General features: G+C 40.0%; 1 protein-coding gene across 4 annotated transcripts in view; it reads left to right on the top strand.

Annotated features, from left to right (window-relative positions):
• Positions 1–18005: 18005 nt before the first annotated feature.
• The window catches only part of ADAM17 (ADAM metallopeptidase domain 17), a 55248-nt gene continuing 51860 nt past the window's right edge, over positions 18006–21393 (top strand). Inside the window, exons 1-3 of one of the 4 annotated variants that reach the window (XM_078149765.1) lie at positions 18260–18331; positions 19738–19902; positions 21018–21131. In XM_078149765.1, the coding sequence (XP_078005891.1) occupies positions 19848–19902; positions 21018–21131 (169 nt within the window). In that variant the 5' untranslated portion in view covers positions 18260–18331; positions 19738–19847. Of the gene's footprint in view, positions 18332–19737; positions 19924–21017; positions 21132–21393 lie in introns of all 4 variants that reach the window. The other 3 variants (XM_078149764.1, XM_078149763.1, XM_020992617.2) reach the window with 3 other exon arrangements.

Here is a 21393-nt window from a genome sequence, read left to right as displayed (position 1 = left end):
GTGTTATCCTTTCACTAAGCTGCAACTTTCTTATGTTTTCTGATTTCATTTCTGGTAAGAATATCAATTAGTCAGTAAACATTTATTAAGCATCAGTTACTGTGTTTCAGGTACTGTGCTACCATTGGGGATACAAAGAAAGGTAAAAGACAATCCTTGTTCTCAAGGAGCTCACAGTCTAATGGGAGGAGAAAATATGCAAACTACTATGTATAAACAAGCTATATCCAAGATAAATTGGAAGTAGTTGACAGAGGGAAGGCATTAGCATTCAGGAAGATCAGGAAAGGCTTCCCATAGAAGGTAGGATTTTAGTTGAGACTTGAAGCCAAGGAAATCAGAAGACTGAGATGAGGGGGGAAGGCATTTCAGGAATGGGAACATCCAGTGAAAATTCCCAGAGACCAGAGATGGAATATCTTGTTTGAGGAACAGTGAAGAGGCCAATGTCACTGGATCCAAGATGACATGGGGGAGGGGGGGGCAAGAAGTATTGAGATGACTGGAAAGATAGAAGGGAGCCAAGTCATGAAGGGCTTTGAATACTAAACAAAGGAATTTATATTTGATTCTAGAGGTGATTGGGAGTCACTGGAGTTTGCTGAGTAAGGAGTGACATGGTCAGACCTGTGTAGGAAAATCACCTTGACAGCTAAGTGAAGGATGAACTAGGGTGGGGAAAGGCTTGAGGCAGGCCAACCAATCTATTACAACAGTCTAAATGTGAGGTGATGAGGGCATGCACCAGGGTGGTGGCAGTGTCAAGAGGAGAAAAGAGAGTGTATGTGATAGGTAAAATCAATAGGCCTTGGCAAGAGATTAGACATGAGAGAGGAGAGAAAAAAGTCAAGGATGACCCCTAGGTTTTGAACTTGGGTGATGGTGGGGATGGGGATTACTAGACAGTAATAGGAAAGTCTGGAAGGGGAAGGTTTTGAGGGGAAAAATAAGTTCAGTTTTGAACATGTTGAGTTGAAGATGTCCGTAGGACCTCCAGTTCTAGATGTCCAATAGGTAGTTGGAGATGTGAGACTGGAGGTCAGCAGAGAGGTGAGGATAGGAGAAGCAGACCTGAGAATCTTCAGCATAGATGCTAATTGAATCCATGGGAGCTGATGAGCTCACCAAGTGAAATGGTATGAGGTCTTCATGGTAACAATCTGGACATACTTCAAAGGCCTCTCAAGAGTGCCTGCCTCCATGTCACCCTAACCAAACATGCCCAGTCAAGCCTTGGTTACACTGGAATATGATATACCAAAAATTCACACCCAAATTAGCTTTTCAGAAGATTATCTCTGAAAAAAGTGGTCATTTAAAAGTCCACACGAAATTGAGAAATTTGTGGCAGAAAGGGGCTGTTGACCTGAAAGTTGGTTAAAGAGACAACAAAGTAGGTGATAAGTGCCAGATGGAGTAGTGATCAGAAATCTGAGGAGAAACCACAGCAGATCATCTTTATAGCATAAGAATATAGGTTCAATCTACTAGCTGGTGACCATGGCAGGAATTGTGGAAGAGGGTTTAAAAACATTTTTAATGATATTATAAAAGAAATGAAAATGCTAGAAGAAAGACTTAGAAATGAGAACTGTGGGGGAAATGATTAGAGAGACAACAGCTTAGCAAAAGAGATAGGAAACCTTATTCAAGTAACAGACTATCTGAAAAATTAGAATGGCTCAAATACAAGTTTGTCTATAGAAGACAACAATTGATGTTAAAATGAAGTCAAAAGTTTTAAAAAAAAACAGAAGAAAATGTAAGGTCTCCCATGTAAAAATAACTGACCTAAAAAACAGATCAGGGAGAGATAATTTAAGAATCACTAGATTTCTGTGGGCACCACAACAAGAAGAGTGTGAAATAAAGAATTCCAGAATAAAGTGGAAGTTCCATGAGGCAAAATAAAATGGAAGGGCAGAGTAAAATAGGAACTGTGAATGGATAGGTCTGGAATGGATAAGGATAAGGGTGTGAGTGAGCACAGGAGAAAAGATTTTCACCTTGGCAGACAACTAAATTGTAGGGATAAGTGAAGCAAGAGGTGGGAATTTTCCAGACATAGGATGGGGAAGAACCCCATTGATCAGGGATGTTAAGAGAAAAGATTTAGAGCTGACAATAATATCTGAGGCCATCTAGTCCAACGCTTTCATTTTACACGTGAGAAAACTGAGGCCCAGAGAGGTTAAATGATTTGTCCAAGGTCACAAGTGATGTGGCAGAATTAGGACACAAGTCCTCAGACACCAATGACAGTGTGCTTTCCATCATAGCAGACAGCCTCTCTTGTCCCCTACTCTATATGAACCTGTAAGGACTGAATTTCATTCACTGGCTACTGAGTTCTTTTTTTCTCTTTCTCCTCATTTTCCTTCTTTTCTTCTCTTTTATTCCTTCTCTTTCTTCTCTTCCTCCTTCCTCCTCTTCTCTCCTCTCTGTGCTTTTATATTTGTATGCATCCTCAGCTGTCTGTATTATTCTTAAGTTTAATCTGATCCAGTATTATTGCCTCTAATCTGCCTCTTTTTAAGGACTATGAATTCACTATGGCTCACAGAGTTGGCTTTATGTTCTTAAATACAATTGCTTTATTATAATTACACAAAAGGTGTATATTGTCTGTTTCCAATTATTTCTCTCTCTGGATATTGCTTTGAGCACCACTTTTTTTTTTTTTAAATCAAGAAGACCTAGACAGGGCAGCTAGATAGCACAGTGGGTAGAACACTGGCCCTGAAGTCAGGAGGACCTAAGTTCAACTGCAACCAAACAGTTGACACTTACTAGCTGTGTAACCTTGGCCAAGTCACTTAACCCTAATTGTCCAAAAAAAAAAAGACCTAGAGTTTGAAGATCATTCTTCTAAATACTGATATACAAGTCCAGGTGTTACAAGAAGCTGTTCCTCCCCAGGAATGTCAAAGACTAGCCTCTTGATTCTTCATTTAATTTCCCATTTCTTATTTTCTTCCCAGAAGTATATTTTCCACTATAATCTCTGTTACATATACAACTTTTCATTATTCTTGCCAACTCCTATGTGGATTAGTGGAGAGAATGGAATTAAATCAAATAATTCTTTCCTTCAAATTTTTGCTTTCTGGGCAGAGTTTAGACAATTTCTTTTGGAAAGGAAAAGTTAAAGTTGGGATTACAGAACTGCTTTTTACTTTCTGTCATCTTCCAGAAATAGCAACTGATATATAGCTCAACTGATACACCATATGTATTATATTTGGCTAAAAGAAAAAATACTGAGCTCATTGGTTTGATTCAGTACTAATGTGCACAAACAATTTACATTTCTTTGTTTCTTATTAAAGTAGAACATCCCTACAATAAAATTTATTTCAAAGATGTAAACAGCTATACAAGTATTTAGTTACAAACTGGGTAACAGAGCACATAATATAAGGGGCACTATTCCAGTCAATTGCATCTGCTTTTGGGAATCAGAAGCTTTCACAGAAGAGGCAGAGCAGCCAGTGTGGCTTAGAAGCAATAGGTATTTTTCACACATATATTTTACTTCATATGAGGGAAAGAAGAAAGGACAAAATGAGATACTCAGGGCAGAAAAAATGGAAGAAGGGCAAGGGAAGAAGGTTCCAGGTAAAGGATATTCATCAGTAGAAAGAAAAGGGTAAAAGAGTATTTCAGTGAGCAAAGGGACACTGACAAGCCTCAGGCGCAATGATTGTCAGGACAAAGAAGGATGGGGAAGGTTGGTGATTCTGTGATAATTCTGGCCCTGACACCCAGGTTCCATACCAAGTTCCAGTTACTCTCCTTGTTCTGAATGTGAATATTTAGGCCCTTTGTTCTCTATACAATCAGGACATTTGAACAATGGGGCAAAGACTGGGGCTTTATAGGGAGGGCTAATGTTTCTAGAAATCACATCTTGACTGATTTCCTGCCTCTAATGTCAGAGGCAGGGAGATATGAAGGATTGGTTTGGAGACCTGGTTGGGTAGAGCATGGGACTGGGAATTGCCTGCATAACTTCAAAGAATCCAGAAGAAGAAGGGACATATCTGGAGCAGAGACCACCTGCTTCAAGAAAGTCCAGGCCCAGAAAACCTCTCTGTACTGTCCTGGGAGTCAGAAGACATCGGTTCTGTTCCTAGTTCTGCTACTGTCTAGCTGTGTGGCCTGGGTAAATCATTTCACTTTGTAAGACTGGTAGGGGATGACTGGAGTTAAGCCTAATAAAATTAAAGTTTGAAAAATGATTATGCTACCACTTCAACCTGTTACCATTGTTACATTTAGTCAATGGAACTAAACTAAACTAATGTGCTTTTGTAAAAGCGGAAGGTTAGATTAGATATGGAAGTCCACTTCCTGCTCCAGCATTCTATGATTTTATATAGTGTCTGGCACAATGTCTTGCATATAGTAGATATTCAATAATGCCTGAAAGCTAAAAATTCAGTGGATTCAAGCTAATGTTCTAGCTATTTGGACAAAGACAAAAACACCAAGTGATTATAACGTTCATTGATTTTTTTTTTTAGGCAATTGGGGTTAAGTGACTTGCCCAGGGTCACACAGCTAGTAAGTGTCAAGTGTTTGGTTTGAGGCCAGATTTGAACTCAGGTCCTCCTGATTTCAGGGCCCGTGCTATATCCACTGGGCCACCTAGCTGCCCAATAACATTCATTGATTAAGGTGTTCAGTGGTTCTATATTATGATGAGAGACAATAAAATTTGAATATAAATATATTAATAGGAACTATTTAAACATAAATATACCGTGTTGTACATCAGAATCCAAATTAAATTACCAAATGAGAGATCCTAAGGCAAAAGTCACTCTGAGTTGAACCCAAGATCAAAGAACACCATTTGAACTAGTGGAGAGAGGTAGACAGAAGGATGAGAGACAGAATAATATTGGACAGATGATTTCCTTCCCCTGAACATAGTTAGCTCATCCTAAAGACAAGGAGGTTAGATTTTAAATCCTATAATTGTATAAAATTAATTTCAATTCAATTTAACAAACATTTATTAAGTGTTATGTAAGATGTATGAGGTGCTGGGGATACAAAAGATAACAAGACAATCCTTTTGCTCCAGGAATTTATGTTCTATTGCAGGGATCCAATCCTAAACAAATAAGTAAAATACAAGATAATTTAAGAAAAGAAAGGGCATTAACAACTGGATGGCTCCATAGGCTTTAAGAAGGTTAGAGCCGTGTTTAAAAGGAAGGTAAGAATTCTGAGAGGAAATGAAGAAGTGCATTCCAAGCACGGCACGAGGGAAGGCTTGTACAAATGCACAGTGGAAAATGAAATGTTCAGTTCTGGGAACAGCTTGTAGTTCAGTTTGGCTGGAACACAGTGCATGAAAGGAAAGAATGTGAAATAAGGCCGGAAAGATAGGTGACGGGCTTTAAAAGCCACTTGGGGATTTTGTGTTTTATCCAAGAGACAAAGGGAAGCCTCTTAACATTTTTGATTAGAGGAGTGAGATGGCCAACCTTAAGAAGATTATTTTGGTAGCTGTATGGTTTAGAAAGGGGAAAGACTAAAGGCTGACCAATTAAGGGGCTTTTTTCAAGAGTTCCAGGGGGAAATGAAGGTATTTGAATGGATAGATTGAAATGGAGAAGGAGGCAAGAAATGTTGTGGAATCATCAATAGGCAACTGTTTATATGTTGGGAGTGGGGAGAGGGAATAGTTAAGGATAACTTAGTGATTATGAGTCTAAGTGTCTAGGAGGGTGACAGTGGCCTCAACAGAAATAAGGAAATTTGGAGAAGGGAAGTGTTAGAGAGATTTGCCTAGGGCAGTGGTGTCAAACTCAAATGGAAAGAGTGGGGGAGGAGGAACTCTAATCCACATAAAAGGATCCCTCTGGCCACTTATCAACAGTTTTAAAATGTAATATTATCTATGTTTTATTGAATTTGTATCTATATGTTAAATATTTCCCAAATATATTTTAATTTTGTTCTGGATGCACTAGGGAGTACTGTGGACCCCATGTGGCTGCCAGATGTTTGCCACTTCTGGCCTAGAGCATTGAAGGGTTGTGACTTTCAGAGTCAAAAGCCAGTATGTGTCAGAGGCAGGACTTAAACTGAGGTCTTCTTGACTTTGAAGGCAGCTCTTTATCTGCCAACCCATGCAGCCACGTGCAAACATGCAAAAGTACTTAAGCACCTTTTTTTAAGTACCAAGCTTAAATGACATTTATTATAATTGTGGAAAACAAATGAGAAATAAGGATTGATGGAAGATTCTTCACTTGTTCATCCAGGCTGATTTTGAGCTGAAAACCTGAAGAGAAGCCATTCTCTTCTTGTTTCCTGACAACTCATTCATTCCTATTAGGTTGAAATGTAAAAGTAATTTCTCTAACTTACAAAGGACAATATTTGATTAGACTTTGGATCATGTTCCTCTGGCTCTGTCTCCCCCTTGTGGCACTCAAGATTCTCAAGATTTGGGCAACAAGCTTTTTGGATATTTGTCCATAAATTCATCAAATATGATAAGGCTACTATATATAAGACTCTACGTTGTGCCATTGGTCATAAAATGAAATGTTTTTCTCCTTCCTCCAGTATGATATAATATAGGAGGAAATGTTTTTCTTGGGAACTGCATCCCCCACAAACCTGAGCAGAGTGTGGCAGTGATGTGTGGTTTGGGTGCTTGTACTGGGACCCCAATTCCAAGATCATATATCTCCCTAGCCTCAGCAACACTATCCCTGGCAGTTCTTCCTTAGCCCAAGGACACTGTGCCTAGCAGTTACTCATGAGTGGGCCTCAGCAACACACTTATCTCTCTCCCTGGTGCAATTACAAACCGCATCTGTAGGAATTATTAGTTTAAACTGGCTTTGTACTGTCTCATAAAGATATTTGTACCCACTGGACTGTCTGTCTGTACCAACTCCCTATCTGCATCCTGGACTCCTCATGTGTATCCTAGACTTAAGACATAAGTATACACCCTATATCTATCTTGTCAAACAATACATTGATTGGTGGCAGACTGGAAAACCTTCAGTGGGCTCTGACCACTAGTTAACTTAGTGATGTAGCAGACCTAAAAACCACACATCCCTGTAGGCCCCCCCCTTCCCCTTGGGCTTTTCCTGGTGAACTCTAGGTAAAACACTTATGCAGTTGATACAAAAAGTAAATGTTCCTTTAAGAACTGACCACTCCTTAACCACTTCCTAATCCTGCTTTGAATCACCTTGTTAGCATATTTGGCACATGTTTTACTATAGTTCATCCTATAAAAACTTTAACTGAACCCCTCTGAGGTCACTGGTTCCTTAAGAACTTTTGTCCACTGAATAAGAAATCTTTGCCAACTTGATTTAAAGAATGCTTGAGTCCGTGAATTCATTCCAGACGACCCTGTCCTGTACTTTGGTTCTTGAGGGGTCTCTGAACCTCTCAGAGTACAACAGCAGGAGATGGCATTACCCTGGAGCAGAATCAGGAGCCTGCTCCATAGTGGTGTCTAAATGGTATTAACATGACAATGTCTTTTATATGCCTTGAGAAGTTCCAGTTGTGGGTTCTGTACAGAGGAACCATGATTTCAAGACTTCAGTACTTTGAAGATCCTGAGATACAATTCTATTCAGGCCTCGAGGATCCTGGGTTTTATCATTAGGACAAGTTGTTAAGATTGTTTACTAGTCCTTAAGTTATTTGCTGTGGTGTGTTGTTATAGCAGCTCCAGAAATGCTGAGATCATAAACCAGTTTTCAGTTTTACTTGTTTGTGGGGGCTGATAAACTCAGCTACAAGTGGAACAAAGAGGGCTTACAACCTCCATTTCCTGAAAGTTTGGGAGGTTGTACTCAGAAAGGAGTAGTGAAAGTGTTCATTTCTTAGTTCTTGTATCTTTTTTCAAATCTTGAATTCTATTTTATGTAAATGTTCTTTGGCATTACAATGATGAAACATGACTAGTTCTGTTTTGAAACTTTTTTTTTCTTTTTAAGGCAACTGGGGTTAAGTGACTTGCCCAGGGTTACACAGCTAGTAAGTGTCAAATGTTTGGTCTCAGGCCAGATCTGAATTCAGGTCCTCCTGATTTCAGGGCCGGTGCTCTATCCACTGTGCCACCTAGCTGCCCCAAACATGATTAATTCTGGTTGGTTGGGGAGGTTCAGAAGAAAAAATGGGGGGTTATAAGCGGCAGATGAATAAATGATCAATGTATTTAAGGAAGGAAATAAGCATTTAAATAATTCCTATTGTGTAGCAAGCACAGTATTAAGTGTTTTGTTTGTTTGTATAAATACAACCCTAGGAGGGAGGTACTATCATTATCCCCATCTTACAACTGAAGAAACTGAGGCAAACAGAGGTTAAGTGACTTACAGGATCACACAGCTTTGCTGTTCAGTCATTTTTCAGTTGTGTCTGACTCTTCATGTTCCCTTTTGGGGTTTTATTGGCAAAGATATTGAAGTGATTTGCCATTTCATTCTCCAGCTCATTTTATGGAGGAGGAGGAACTGAGGCAAACAGGGTTAAGTGACTTGCCCAGAGTCACACAGCTAGTAAGTGTCTGAAGTCAGATTTGAACTCAAGAAGATGAGTCTTCCTGACTCCGGGCACTGCACTCTATCTACTGTGTCAACTAGCTGCCACATCACACAGCTAGTATATGCTAACTTAGGTCCACTACGAATTTATGTTACCTAATCTCAACTGGACCTTCACTTTGGCAAGGCAATACTTTAACACCTCCATAATTGACTCATTCCATTCACTGTGGAGGTTTTTCCAAACCTTTTCATCCCTAAAACCTCCCATAAGTCCTCTCCCCCAACCTTCTCAGCTAAGAACTTTTTTTCACTGAAGAAATTGAGGCTGAATGGCCTCTTCTCCTTTCCTATCTGACATTTCTCAGATGCCTTCCCTTACTATCTCCTCCTTCACCCTTATCTTACATGAAGATATAACCCTTCCCTTTGTCAAACCCCTCTCTGCGCAAAAGTGGGCCCATTCTATTCTATCCTCTCCACTTTATTGATATGGCTATCATCCCTACTCTCTTATTTATCTTCAATATCTTCCTGTCTACTGGCTGCTTCCCTATCACTCACAAACATGCCCATGTTTCTCCTGTCCTCAAAATATTCTCATTTGATTCATCTATCCTTGCTGGTTATCGTCCTTTATCTCTCCTTCCTTTTGTGGCTACACTCCCTTAATGCAAATGCCTTCCCTCTGTTATTTCCAGTTTATCCAGGATATATCTTGTTTATTCATAGTTGTTTATATATTGTTTCCTACCACAGAGTGTGAGCTCCTTGACTTCAGGGACTGTCTTTTACTTTTTGTTTTATCCCCACTGCTTAGCATAGTGCCTAGCATATAGTAGGTATTTAATAAATGCTTGTGGACTGCCTGCCTGATAAAAGTCTTCTTTAACAACTAACTTTCTCTTTTACTAAGAAAGTACAGAGTTTAAATGCCTTTCTAAGGGAATTCCAGGGAATTTTAAGCAATTACCTCAGACTATGAGGCTTACATTAAAGTAACAGATCAAAAACAGTGTCCAAAAGAAAGGGAAAATAAGTCAAGGCTATATTTGTAAGGGTAAATCATGAAAAATCAGTAACATGTAGCCCTCAAGGACTATAGGATTTTTTAAAGGCGTCGTAAATCACAGATATTCCAAACCATAGTAGCCTGTGAACTAGCCTAGTAATTTCTAGTCATAAAAGATTGTCAATATTCTCTGATATTTTATAGTATATATGCTAGCATTGGCATGTAGGCTGTTAACTTTGATCAGTAACTAGTATCTTAAAGTTAAAGGTCTAATAAATTCAGCTCTTCAGTAAATCTTTCTTACTTTTAATTTTCTAATAAATTTTCTATTCTAATATTCTGCTTTTATAATGTCAAACCTGAATAGATTCAAGGAACTTGAATAGGACAGTGGGGCAGAACATTCACGTAGCCCTTTATACCTCTCTTATTATACTTTTGTATATATATGTGCCTTGTATATATATACATATATGTGTATTCTCTGTGTGTGTGTATGTGTTTGTGTGTATACATTTCTTATATTCTTTGCAACTGTAAACTACACGAGGGCAAAGATTGGGTTTTCTTCTTTATATGTCCTACAGTACCCAGTATAATGCTTTACAAATAGCTGGTACTTTGAGGGATCAAAGTGAGGGTATTCCTTCCAAACGCTGCTGATCACAACCCCTTCATGTCTTAGGTTCATAAAATTTGGAGCTAGAAGAGACCGTTAGAGATCTACTAACACAATCTCCTCATTTTATACACGAGAAACCTGAGCCCTAAAGAATGATAATAACTCAAATTTATATGGTGTTTTAAGGTTTACAAAGCAATTATCTGACAACCACCCTGTGGGGCAGATAACACAAATAATATTACCCACATTTTACAGGGATAAAGAGGTTAAGTGATTTGTTCAGGGTGAGTAGTAGATCTGGGATTTATGCATGGATCCTAAGACTCCAACTCCAGTGTTCTTGTTACTATACCATGATGCTTTTTCATCCTGTGTAATCCTTGTTTATGTCTTTCTATAAATCCTTTTTCAGAGGATATACCTAATACATTGGTGACTTTCCTCTAATTCTTCTAATAGTTCTGTTAAGTACTTCTAAACTCCAATATTCTAGCAATGCCATAGCGCTATGAATCATGGAAGAATACCACCTCAAAGAATCAAAATTGTAGGTGATCTTTGCACAAAAGAGATATGCATAGGGGTGGGGGAATGGGGCCCGGCTTAAAGAGACCAAGAATACCTGCCTGTGAGAAATGGAGCAAAAGATACTTAAATACTCTCTGATGATAAAAACTCAAAATACTTTGATTTCTTCATTGTAGTCTTTCCCTTCAATGGCACAGATTATAACAGCACCAGGTCTTCTAATCAAGTGAGACTCTAGAAAGAATGAAAAAAGTATTTATTAAGTGCTGACTACATGCCAAGTACTGTGCTAAGTACTGGGGATGTAAATACAAAAGATGGTCTCTTCCCTCAAGAAGTTTTCCTTCTAAAAGGGAGATGTAACACACTTAGAAGAGTGGTAACAGGAGGGGTGTTCTGGTTTTGAAAGTCTCAGGAATATGTGAAGGGTGAAATCTGAAATAACTGAGGAAACAAAGGTTCGAGCTTCTGAGCGTATCTATTTATTAAGCAATGCATGCCAACTGCATAACAAGTTGGGACCAGGCCTCCTCAGCTTGGCACTGGACCCCATTTACAGGGGGAGACATTTTTTTTTCCATTTAAAGAAAACATTTAACAACATATAAACCAGGACACAGGATTAGGTAATCTGATTTCTAAATGGAGGAAAAATTAGGGGCTTTCCAAGTTGGGAGATCAAACAGTTCCCTGAAATCAGAAAAAGAGGTGTCCTATTCCCCTCAAGTGTCTGTATTCAATCAAAAGAACAAGGAAACAGTAACGGATTGACCAGTATGGGGCCAGTTTTCAGATCAGACATATGAATTGCTTGAGATGAATTACTGTGAGAAATCACTGTGAGTGGTTAGTGCTAGATAGATAGAGTGAGTCATGCGAGGCACTCACCAATCAGGACAGGGCCTAAACACTTAAGTCCCCATTTTTTCATGTTATCCTATAACTTCTCCATAGGACCTCTATAGTATACTGCAGACCTTTCTTTATATCTATAGATATTAGATGGATACTAATGAAGCATGCAAGGTGTCCATCTGTTATCACTTGATCTCATAACATGAATGACTGATTGAAAGAATAATTGAAAAAAAGAAGACCAGGCAAGTTATGAGACTAAGAATATTATTCAATCCAAGTGCTGAACTGGTTCTCATGGAATGTTAGAACCTAGAGGAAGGCCTCTGGCATGTTAAATAGATACTCCACAGATGATTAATGAGAAAACATGCATAAGAATGGCTCAGAATTAGAAAACATAGATGGCTTATGCTCTGTACCATTAAAAGAAGTACTTGTGTTTATGAGATCACAGATTCATTGATTGAAGTTACCTATATACTTCAGTTGAGAGTTTCTCAACTGAACTGCTCTCTCTAAGATTACAAACGGTTTCTTAATTCCCAGATCTGTTGGCCATTTCTCTGTCTTCCTTCTTATTGACCTCTCACGTTTCACACTATTAATTACTAACCACTCCCACTTTCTAGAACTTCTCTCCTTCCTAGGTCTTTGTGACATTCTATTTCCTGGTTCTCCTTACCCTCATCTGGCTGTTGCTTCTTCGTTTCCTTTGCTGGATCATCATGCATGTTCTGCCCTGTATGTGAACCCTAGAACTCGGTCCTGGATTCTTTTATCTCTCTATATACATTCTCTCTGTCTCCTTTTCTCTGTGTCTTTCTGCCTTTGTCTCTCTGTGATCTCATTAGCTCCCATGGGTTCAATATCATCTCTAAGAAGACAACTCTCATAACTGTATATCCAGCACTGGTCTGTCTCCCCAACTATAGTTTCACACCCATTGGATATCTCCAAATGAGTGTTTCATAGTCATTTCAAACTTAACATTCCAAAATAGAACTCATTATGTTTCTTCCGAAGCCCACACCCTTTTTTTTTTAACTTCTCTGTTTCTGTTGAGGACTCCCCTACCCTTCCAGTCACCTCTGTTTGTAACTGATGAGTCACTTTCGACTCTTTCCTCTCTTCACCACTCAGATCTAATCAGTTGCTGAGCCTTGTCAATTCTACTTCCTCAATATCTTTTTCATCTGTTCTCTTCTTCCCACTCACATGGCCTCCACCCTAGCTCAGGCCCTCATCACCTCTCGCCTAGACTATTACACTAGCTTCATAAATGCTCTCCCTGCCTCAAGTTTTGCCCCTCTCCAACCCATCTTCCATCAGGCACCAAACTGATGCTCCTAAAGTACAGTCTGACCATGTAGCTTTCCTGCTCAGCAAACACCACTAGACACCCCTTGCCCTTAGGACAAAATACAGTCTTCAGCTTTGCACTGAAGGCCCTTCCAATTCTAGCTCTAGACTTGCCTTTTTAAAGCTAGTTTGCATATTATCCACTTTCAAATACAACATTCTGGTCAAAGTGGCCTACTTGCTATTCTCCATACACAACATCTCATCCCCTGACTTTGGGCTTTTGCTCAGGCTCTCGTTCTCTATGCCTGGAATGCTCTTCCTCCTTACTTAGCATCTTTTCCTCACAGAATCCTGAACTTCCTTAAATGCCCAGAGCTCAACTTAAATGCCTCCTCCTACTGGAAGCCTATCCTGAATTCCCCAGTTGACTAGTGCCTTCTTTCCCAGAAATTATTTTGTATATGTTATGCATTTATTTTTCTGATGAGTTCTCTCCCCTCCCCCCAAAAAGAAGGTGAGCTCTTTGAGGGCAAAGAGTGCTTCAGGTTTTTACCATTGTATCCCCAGCACTTGCAACAGGCTTGTTGAATGAATGAACAAATGAGTACCTAAGTAAGACACATTTAGAGTAGGGATCATTTGATTCTTTGTATTTGTGTCCTCGGTGCCTAACACCGTGCCTGGCACATAGAAGGCACTTAAGTTAATACTTGTTAATTGACATTTTTCTGTTTACCTTGGATAACTTGCAACCTCATGGGGTCCTCCCCTGGAAAATGAAGGGGATGGACTAGATGGCTGGCTCAGGAGGTCTCCAGCTCTGAGATCTAAGATCCTTCAAGGATTTTTCAAATGAATAGAGTTCACATTCTAATAGATGGTGTCAGTTTTGTACCTTGGGTGTACAGGGTGGGTAGAAAATCCCAATCTCTTTGAATGTTATCCTTTTTGCAGATGTTGATCTTAGATTTTTGAAATGGAAGAATACTTAAGCAATCATTTTTACATATCTGGAAACTTATACTTAAATAGCAAGTCACTCACTACTTGCTCAAAGTTATGTGGGTAGTAAGTTGCAGAGCTTGGGTTCAAAGCCAGCTTCTGTCTTCAAATCCAGTTCTCTTTCCATAACAGCCACTTCTTATTCCTCTGTATAGTATATTGGAAAACATTGAACCTGGAGTTAGGAATTCAAATCCTGACTTTACTAGCTGTGTGACCTAGAGCAAGTCACTTTGCCTAAACTTCATTTGTAAAACAGACATCATAATATTTGTACTTCCTACCTCTTATAATTCTTAGTGCCATACAATGTCATTATTGTCAATTCTCTGCACATCAATGCCTGCATAAAATGAATAAATTTTATAGCCTCTCCCAGATGAATGAACAGATGAAAAAAAAAGGATTTGGTTGCTCTTAGGACAAGGGCCATTATGGTTTCAATGGTTTTCAACCATTAATGATTTCAGTTGTTAGTGGGAAATAAGAACTGCTGGAAAAAGAGGCTGAGGTCTTACTGAGACATACCAAAATGAACATCAGTTTAAACCATATCATGAATAATTTATTGGAGCAAGTGCCAAACAAAGCGCTAGACAGTTCTCATATTATTGTTTTATTTATTACATAATACTACATTGTAACTGAGGAAAACCTATCAAACCCAGAAGTTAAGGACTATCTCTTTCATGCTGTATTACTTTTATAATGTTTAATTTAGTGACATGAACAAGAAACTAACTGTACTATATCACTATGAAATTGCACTAAGTATTAGAAAAGAAAAACTTCCTGGGAAATTTCCAACCTAGGCTAAGTCAACCAAACACTTCGCAGTTTTGTCAGTTAGGAGTCTCCTTTTCCCATTTTGCCTTATGAATAATGATTTAGCCCTAGGATTATAGTTTGTCAAAATGGTTGTGATAAGTCTACCTTTCAGCAAGGTGGATGGGGGTGGGGCATGGGCAACAGAAGAATGGTTATCAAGCCAGCTTGTCTTTATTTATAAACCACCCTCCTCCACAAAAACTGCCATTGTTTAAGATAATAGATCTAAAGCCAAAAGGGACCTTAGAGTAAGAGTTCAACAAAGGTACAATAATTTAAAAACCGTAACACTACAAAAATGCGTGCTAAATGATTGATTTTATTAAGAGCAGTGGGGTCAAAGTCAAATAGAAAGGATCTCTGCTGGCTGCATACTGACTTAGAAAAACACAAATTAACAATACCTATGTTGTACTGTATTTTTATTTATTTTGTTAAACATTTCCCAATTGGATTTTAATCTGGTCACACTGGGGAGTTTCGAAGGATACTTATTGCCTGAGAGGGGTGAGTTTGACACCTCTGAGAACAAGAAGTTCTAACATTGTCAGAATATACCATAACTTTAAGCCAAAAGTGCAAGGAGTATTTTGGGATCATTTCCTTGAAGTCACCTACCTACATTCCTCTACCTGTTGGGCTAGTACATATGAAAATTTGTTGACATTTTTATATCAGATTAGGTAGTGTGACAGGGCTAGCTGGTATTTGACTGGCCTGCCCAATATTTTACTACTAAAGCTGGATGATTTTTATTGTTAATAATAATAATTCACATTTATATGGTACTTTCTTTGTTGTAGAGCACTTTCCTCATAAGCTTATGAGGTACAGGTATTACATTATTATCATCTCCATTTTACAGAAGAGAAACTTGACTATCCGAAAGGTTAAGTGACTTGCCAGTAGTCACAGTTATTAAATGTCTGATGGGTGACCCATTCCCAGGTCTCCTAATTCCAAATCAAGCAATATTTCACAGAGGGTTACTCATTCACTTCCATAGGAAACAGTGGCAAATTAGACGCTAATTAGAGGTAGAGCTGAAAAGGACTGAAGTCATCTAGTCCTAGCACTTTTAATTTATAGAGGAAGGAGGTCACGTGACTTCTCCAAGGTTACAGAACTACTAGGGTGTTAGAGACAGGATTAAGAACCAAGGTTCTCATCTTGCATTCTTTCTACTCTACCATTACAGTCCCTTAATTTTCAGGTAAAGTTTTGATTTTGGCAACCCTTAGAATTGTTATGAGAATTTTGGGTTTCCTTTCATTCTTGTGTGGAAAATGTGATTGGGGATGTTGCTTCTGCTTATCAGGGGGTAGACGCCTGTGTGACAACATTGGAGTCAGCTTAAACCAAGAGGGAATGTGAGGAATAGCTAGTTTTTGGGTTTTTTTTTTTCAATCTAAGGGCTAGATAGAAGTTGAACAAAGGAAGCCATAAAGTAGAATTGGTGGGTAAATAGACTAACCAATAAAAACTGGTTCTGAGGTTAGGCTTAGATTAACATATTAGAATCCCAAGCAAAAGGGGTGCCCAAATAAGGGCAAAGGTAAATAAGGGCTAGGGTTGCCGAATTGTTGGGAGTGGGAGATTAGGGGCAGAGACTAACTCAAGGAAATTAGGTGCTTCAGACAGGCTGTAACTTCTATCATACCCAGCAAATGGGGAAATAAGGGAGGGAAATTTGAATAAATAGGGAATAAAAAGGTATGTACCTGTTGGACGTATGCGCTCTCACATGTGGGAAGCCCGGCCTTCCCAGGCCATTAATAAAGCTTCTTCCTGGCTCAACAATGGCTTCATGGAATTTGTAGTAAAGCTAACAGTTAGTTGTTAGGGCTTAAGGCCATTCCATCTGCAGTTTTGGCTAACTGAAAGCCTGTCTTCTGTTAATATTAACCTCACCTGACCAAAACTTGACTTGTGAAATAATAGTGTTAAGGACAGATTGTTTGATATTCCTCAGATAGAAGCCAAAGGACAGTCAAAGTGGCATGATTTTTGAAGAAGAATCCCAACTGTTCCCCATTCCTTGGTTCTCTTGGAAACATGTAAACGTCTTCTCTCTCAATCAGTCTACTGTGAACCCTCTAAATGTAATATAATCTGTAACCTGACTTAGTTTACCTACAAAATCTAACTATATTTCCTTAAAGGTATGTATGAGATTATGTCTCTGTTTAACTTTGTCCAACTTTTATGACATTGAAGGAAGCATGGGATTATGTCTTTTTTAACTTTTATAGCCTAAAAGTGTGTGATATTGCAGTATGTAAAAGAATTATTTTTCTGTCACACTGACATAATTTTGTTCATGAAAAGCGTCTTTGGAATCGTAATTTTTGTTCAGGTATATTTTCTATCCCCCCGCAGCCTGAACCTGTGCTTAAGCATAGTAAAACCTAGGTTTTTACTTCTGTAATTTCTGCATTGCAGTAGATCTATTTCTGTAGCAGACACCTCCCACATGAACTCAAAAAGGAGATATTTCTCCCATAAAAGAAGCTCAGGAAGAGCAATACTTTAGAATCCCAGGCTTTGATAAGAACTCTGGAGCCTCAGTTCTCAGAGATAAATAATTCCTATTAACAATGCCTAACACATTAAAGATTTACAAAACCCCTTTCTTTACAACAGAGATCATAAGATGTTTGAGCTAGTCCAATTCCCATTTGACAAAAGAGGAAATTGAGACTCAATCCATACAGCCAGACTGTGGGCACCTTTGATTTTTTTTTGGCCTTTTTTTATATAGCCATCATTTAGCACAATGCTTGGTAACACAGTAAACACAATACAGGCTAGCTGACTTGGCTTGTCGGAGGATAGAACTTGAATTCGGGTCTTTTGGTTTCAAGTACAGCATTCTTTCCCTTACACCTTTACCTCTCAGAGTCTCAGTTTTCTCCTGTGTAAAATGGGGCTAAGGACCCTGCAGACCTCCCAGGGTTTTAAGAATCTAAGCAAACAAAAGACGTCGTGCACTTTGTAAAAGAGGAGCTTCAAGGACCCATCTGGGGTTATTACAGATAGATGGGTGGCTCCTCGAGGACTCCCGACAAGGAAGGGCTGTCGCCTGAGAAGGGCACAGACACACCGGCCACCTTCCCACCCCCACCCCAGCAGAGTACCGAGAACTGGGGCTGAACCCGGAGCAGAGTCAGGGTCGCGTCAGGGCGCCAGGCCCCGCCCCCGGAGGCGGTGCCAGGCTTATACGTCACAAGATGGCGACGGCGGCGGTTGGGCGCTCGGTGCGGTGGGCGGGATCTCGCCCGTCGTTCCCGGCATGCCGCACCCCGAGGCCGGAGTTCCGGGTGTGGGCGGCCTCGAGCCGCGGGACGGAATTGGGGGAGAGCCCGCGGGCCTCGCGGGAAGTCGTCTTTCACCTCTGACTTCCGGGGGCCGGCAAGCGAGCGGCCGGAGGGGGTGGCAGTGAGGCGGGAGAGGAGCTTGGGGCCGGGTCTCGGGTACGAGCCGAGCCCCAGGCCCCGGGCCAGAGAGAGGGAGGAGCTTTCGGGGCCGCCAACATGAAGTTATGCATCCTCGTCCTCCTCCTCTGGTTCCCTGTGCTGCTGGCGTGGAGACCCCCGGACGAGCCTGGGTACGACTCTCATCCTCCGAACGGTGAGACCCGGGCTCCTTCTGGCTCGGTCCGCGTGGGCTGTGGGGAGCTTGTGGGGCAGGTGGTAGCCGGGCTGGGGTGGGGGTGGGGAGGCAGTGGCTGGCTGCAGGGGGCGGGGGTGTTTGTGTCTGTGTATTGGCGTGTCTGGCTCTGTGTGTGTGGTGGTTGTTTCTTACTGTGTGTTTACAGGGGGATCTGTTAACCGTGTCACCTAGGGAGGTGTGTCCCTGTGTGTGAGGGAGGGTCTGTCACCGCATGAAGGTGTGAGGTGTGTCACCAAATTAAGGGGGTGTTGTGTGTGTAAGGTGGGTCTGAGAAAGCGGTCTATCACTGAGGACGGGGGAGTCTGTATAAGAGCGGTCGGTCAGTGTGTATAAAGGGGTGTCACATGGAGGGAGTCGGTCACTGAGTGTACGATAGTGTGGGTTTAAGGGGGATCTGTAACTGTTGGGGAGGGGAGTCTGGCAGGAGAGCGGCCTCAGCAATAGTAATGGGGACAGAAGGATAAACATTTAGTGGCAAGTGTGTGGGGGAGGCACTAAGTATGGGATGCGGCAGGGGATTCCATCCCACGGGGTGTTTGTTTAACTGTGTTTGGAAATTATGGAAATTAGATTGAAGGTGAAGTTTCTTTTTCTCTTTGGGGAATGTATGAATGGGATTTCTTTCTGAAGAGGAATGTCAGAGTGTGTTCTCCCTGTTTGGGGGGAAAGGGGAAAGGGAAGGAGCCCTGTCTGTTTCTGTGTGTATTTGGGGAAGTGAGGGTGGAGTGTCTTTCTGTCTCTGCTGAAGAACGGAGCGGTTGTCTGTTCTCTCACTGGGGAAGTGGGTGGCTGGACGTCTGTTTCAGTTTGGGAGTGCCAGAGAGAGGAAAATTTTGTGTTAGATATTCTTTTATTTCTTGATTGAATAACTTGTTAAGTGTTTGGACCGACTTGGCTTCTTGAGTGTCTATCTTTTAATGCGTGATGTTTTGACCCCTTTTAAAAAGAAGGTAATGAACCGAAGAGGGTAGCATCATGAGTTTAGAGTTGGAAGAAGTGAATTTCTATTTAGAGTTTCTACAGGAGGTGTGTTTTGAAGGTGGAAGTTCGTAAAGTGAACTACAAAGTGCTTTTTGGTAGTTGGAAGTTTAGTATGAATCCTACAGTGTATAATCTGAAGAAACACTTTTATAACAGGTTCTTTTACCTTTCAGGACATTTAACCATTTACCTCCTGTAGTTAATAAAAAAGCTCTTAAATGTCTTTCCATTTGTGGTATGAAGCTATACCCTGTGAGATACACACACACACACACACACACACACACACACACACACACACGTATGTATATGTTGTAGTGCACATACAAGTCTTTTTATGTCTTGGTTTTAATTTTTTTTATTTTGTCCTTTTTCTTATTCAGAGTATAGTAGGATTATTTCCTACTTAAATATGAACAGTGAATGAGTCCATGAGGATGAAAATGCTGGGAGCCCTAGCCTAAACCACTTGGTCCCATGTAAAGCTTCTAGCATGAAGAAACTTCACTTTTTTGTGGGATATTTGGAGAAAGGAGCACTTGGATTTCGTGAGGCACTTAGTATTTTTGGTACAATCTCCCCCCCTCCCCTCCAGCACAGATAAATTTATTTTTAATTTTCTTGTGAAGAATAGGTATTCAAACATATAAACAAGAGCATAGGAAAAATAATCAGAATGAAAAAGGCTTGTGAACAGCTCGTATATATTAATAACCTTTGTTTAGCCATGACAAAAATGTATAGGTTTTTTAATATGGAGTAACCAAATTATTCTGTTTCTTTCTGTGATGCTTTTCAAACTTTTCTGTGTATTTTATAGATTTCTTGATGTTCTTACTGTTTTTAATTAAATAGTTGTAATTAGAGTATATATTGTTCTTTGGATTCTGTTTCATTCTTCATTTTTTTTGTTCTTTATGTTTCCCACTATTTCTTTGACTTCTTGTTTTCTACAGTAAGACTAATATGGTATTGGTAGGCCAAGACATTGAATTCAACTTATGTTCCGATGGAATAATAACTCAGTATACTGGCCTAAATGCCTGCCATAATCTAGAAAGTTGTTTTTTATTTACTTCATTTTTGCTGTTGGTTGTTGGCCTGACTTTGAGCAGTCATTTAGGAGGCCCTGTAATATTCTTGGACTTATTCACAGGCAATGATATCTGGAGTGCCTCACCATAAGAAATTCCTCTTTCATTTGAACTCTGTGTAGAGCACAAGTAGACAATATAATCCATTTCCAGTAGTGACCTACACACAGGAAGTGGCATGAGGACTTAGACTGGTTATGTACTGGGGAAAGGATAATAATAACAGCAGCAATCATAATAATATAACTAAGGCAATGAGGTAGTGTGCTCTTTAGTCAGCAACACCTGAATTCAAATTTGGCCTCAGAACCTTACTTAGCTATGTGACCCTGGGCAAGTTACTTAATCTCTTTCTTCCTGAATTTCCTCATTTGTAAAATGAGGCTGTATAATAAAAAACACTTACCCGATAGGGTTGTTATAAAGTTAAAATAAGATGATATTCATAAAGTGCTTTACAAACCTTAGAGTGTTATATAAGTGTTAGCTATTATTATTATTACACATTGGAAGGGAATGTTGTTGTTCGGGCATTTCAATCGTGTTCGACTCTTTATGACCCCATTTAGGGTTTTCTTGGCAAAGATACTGGAGTGATCTGCCATTTCCTTCTCCAGCTCCATTTTTACAGAAGAAGAACCAAAGCAAAGGGGGTGAAGTGACTTGCCGGTGTCACGCAGCTAGTAAGTATCTGAGACCAGATTTGAACTCAGGAAGATGAGTCTTCCTGACTCCAGGCCTGGTGCTCTATTCATTGTGCCACTTAATTGTCCCCTCTGAAGGGAATATATCAATGAAATAAATTATCACCTCATTTTTGAGTTTTGCATCATCAGTTCCTGTTAGACATTTTAAACCTTTTCTAGAGACATCTTAAATTCAGCATGTCCAAAACTGAACTCATTCTCTTTCCCCCTAAAAACTTATCTGTTTCAAACTTCTGTT

Source organism: Phascolarctos cinereus, unplaced genomic scaffold (assembly GCF_003287225.1).
Source record: "Phascolarctos cinereus isolate Bilbo 61053 unplaced genomic scaffold, phaCin_HiC Scaffold_2;HRSCAF=192, whole genome shotgun sequence".
Lineage (NCBI taxonomy): Eukaryota > Metazoa > Chordata > Mammalia > Diprotodontia > Phascolarctidae > Phascolarctos > Phascolarctos cinereus.
This window is presented reverse-complemented; position numbering and strand designations above follow the sequence as displayed.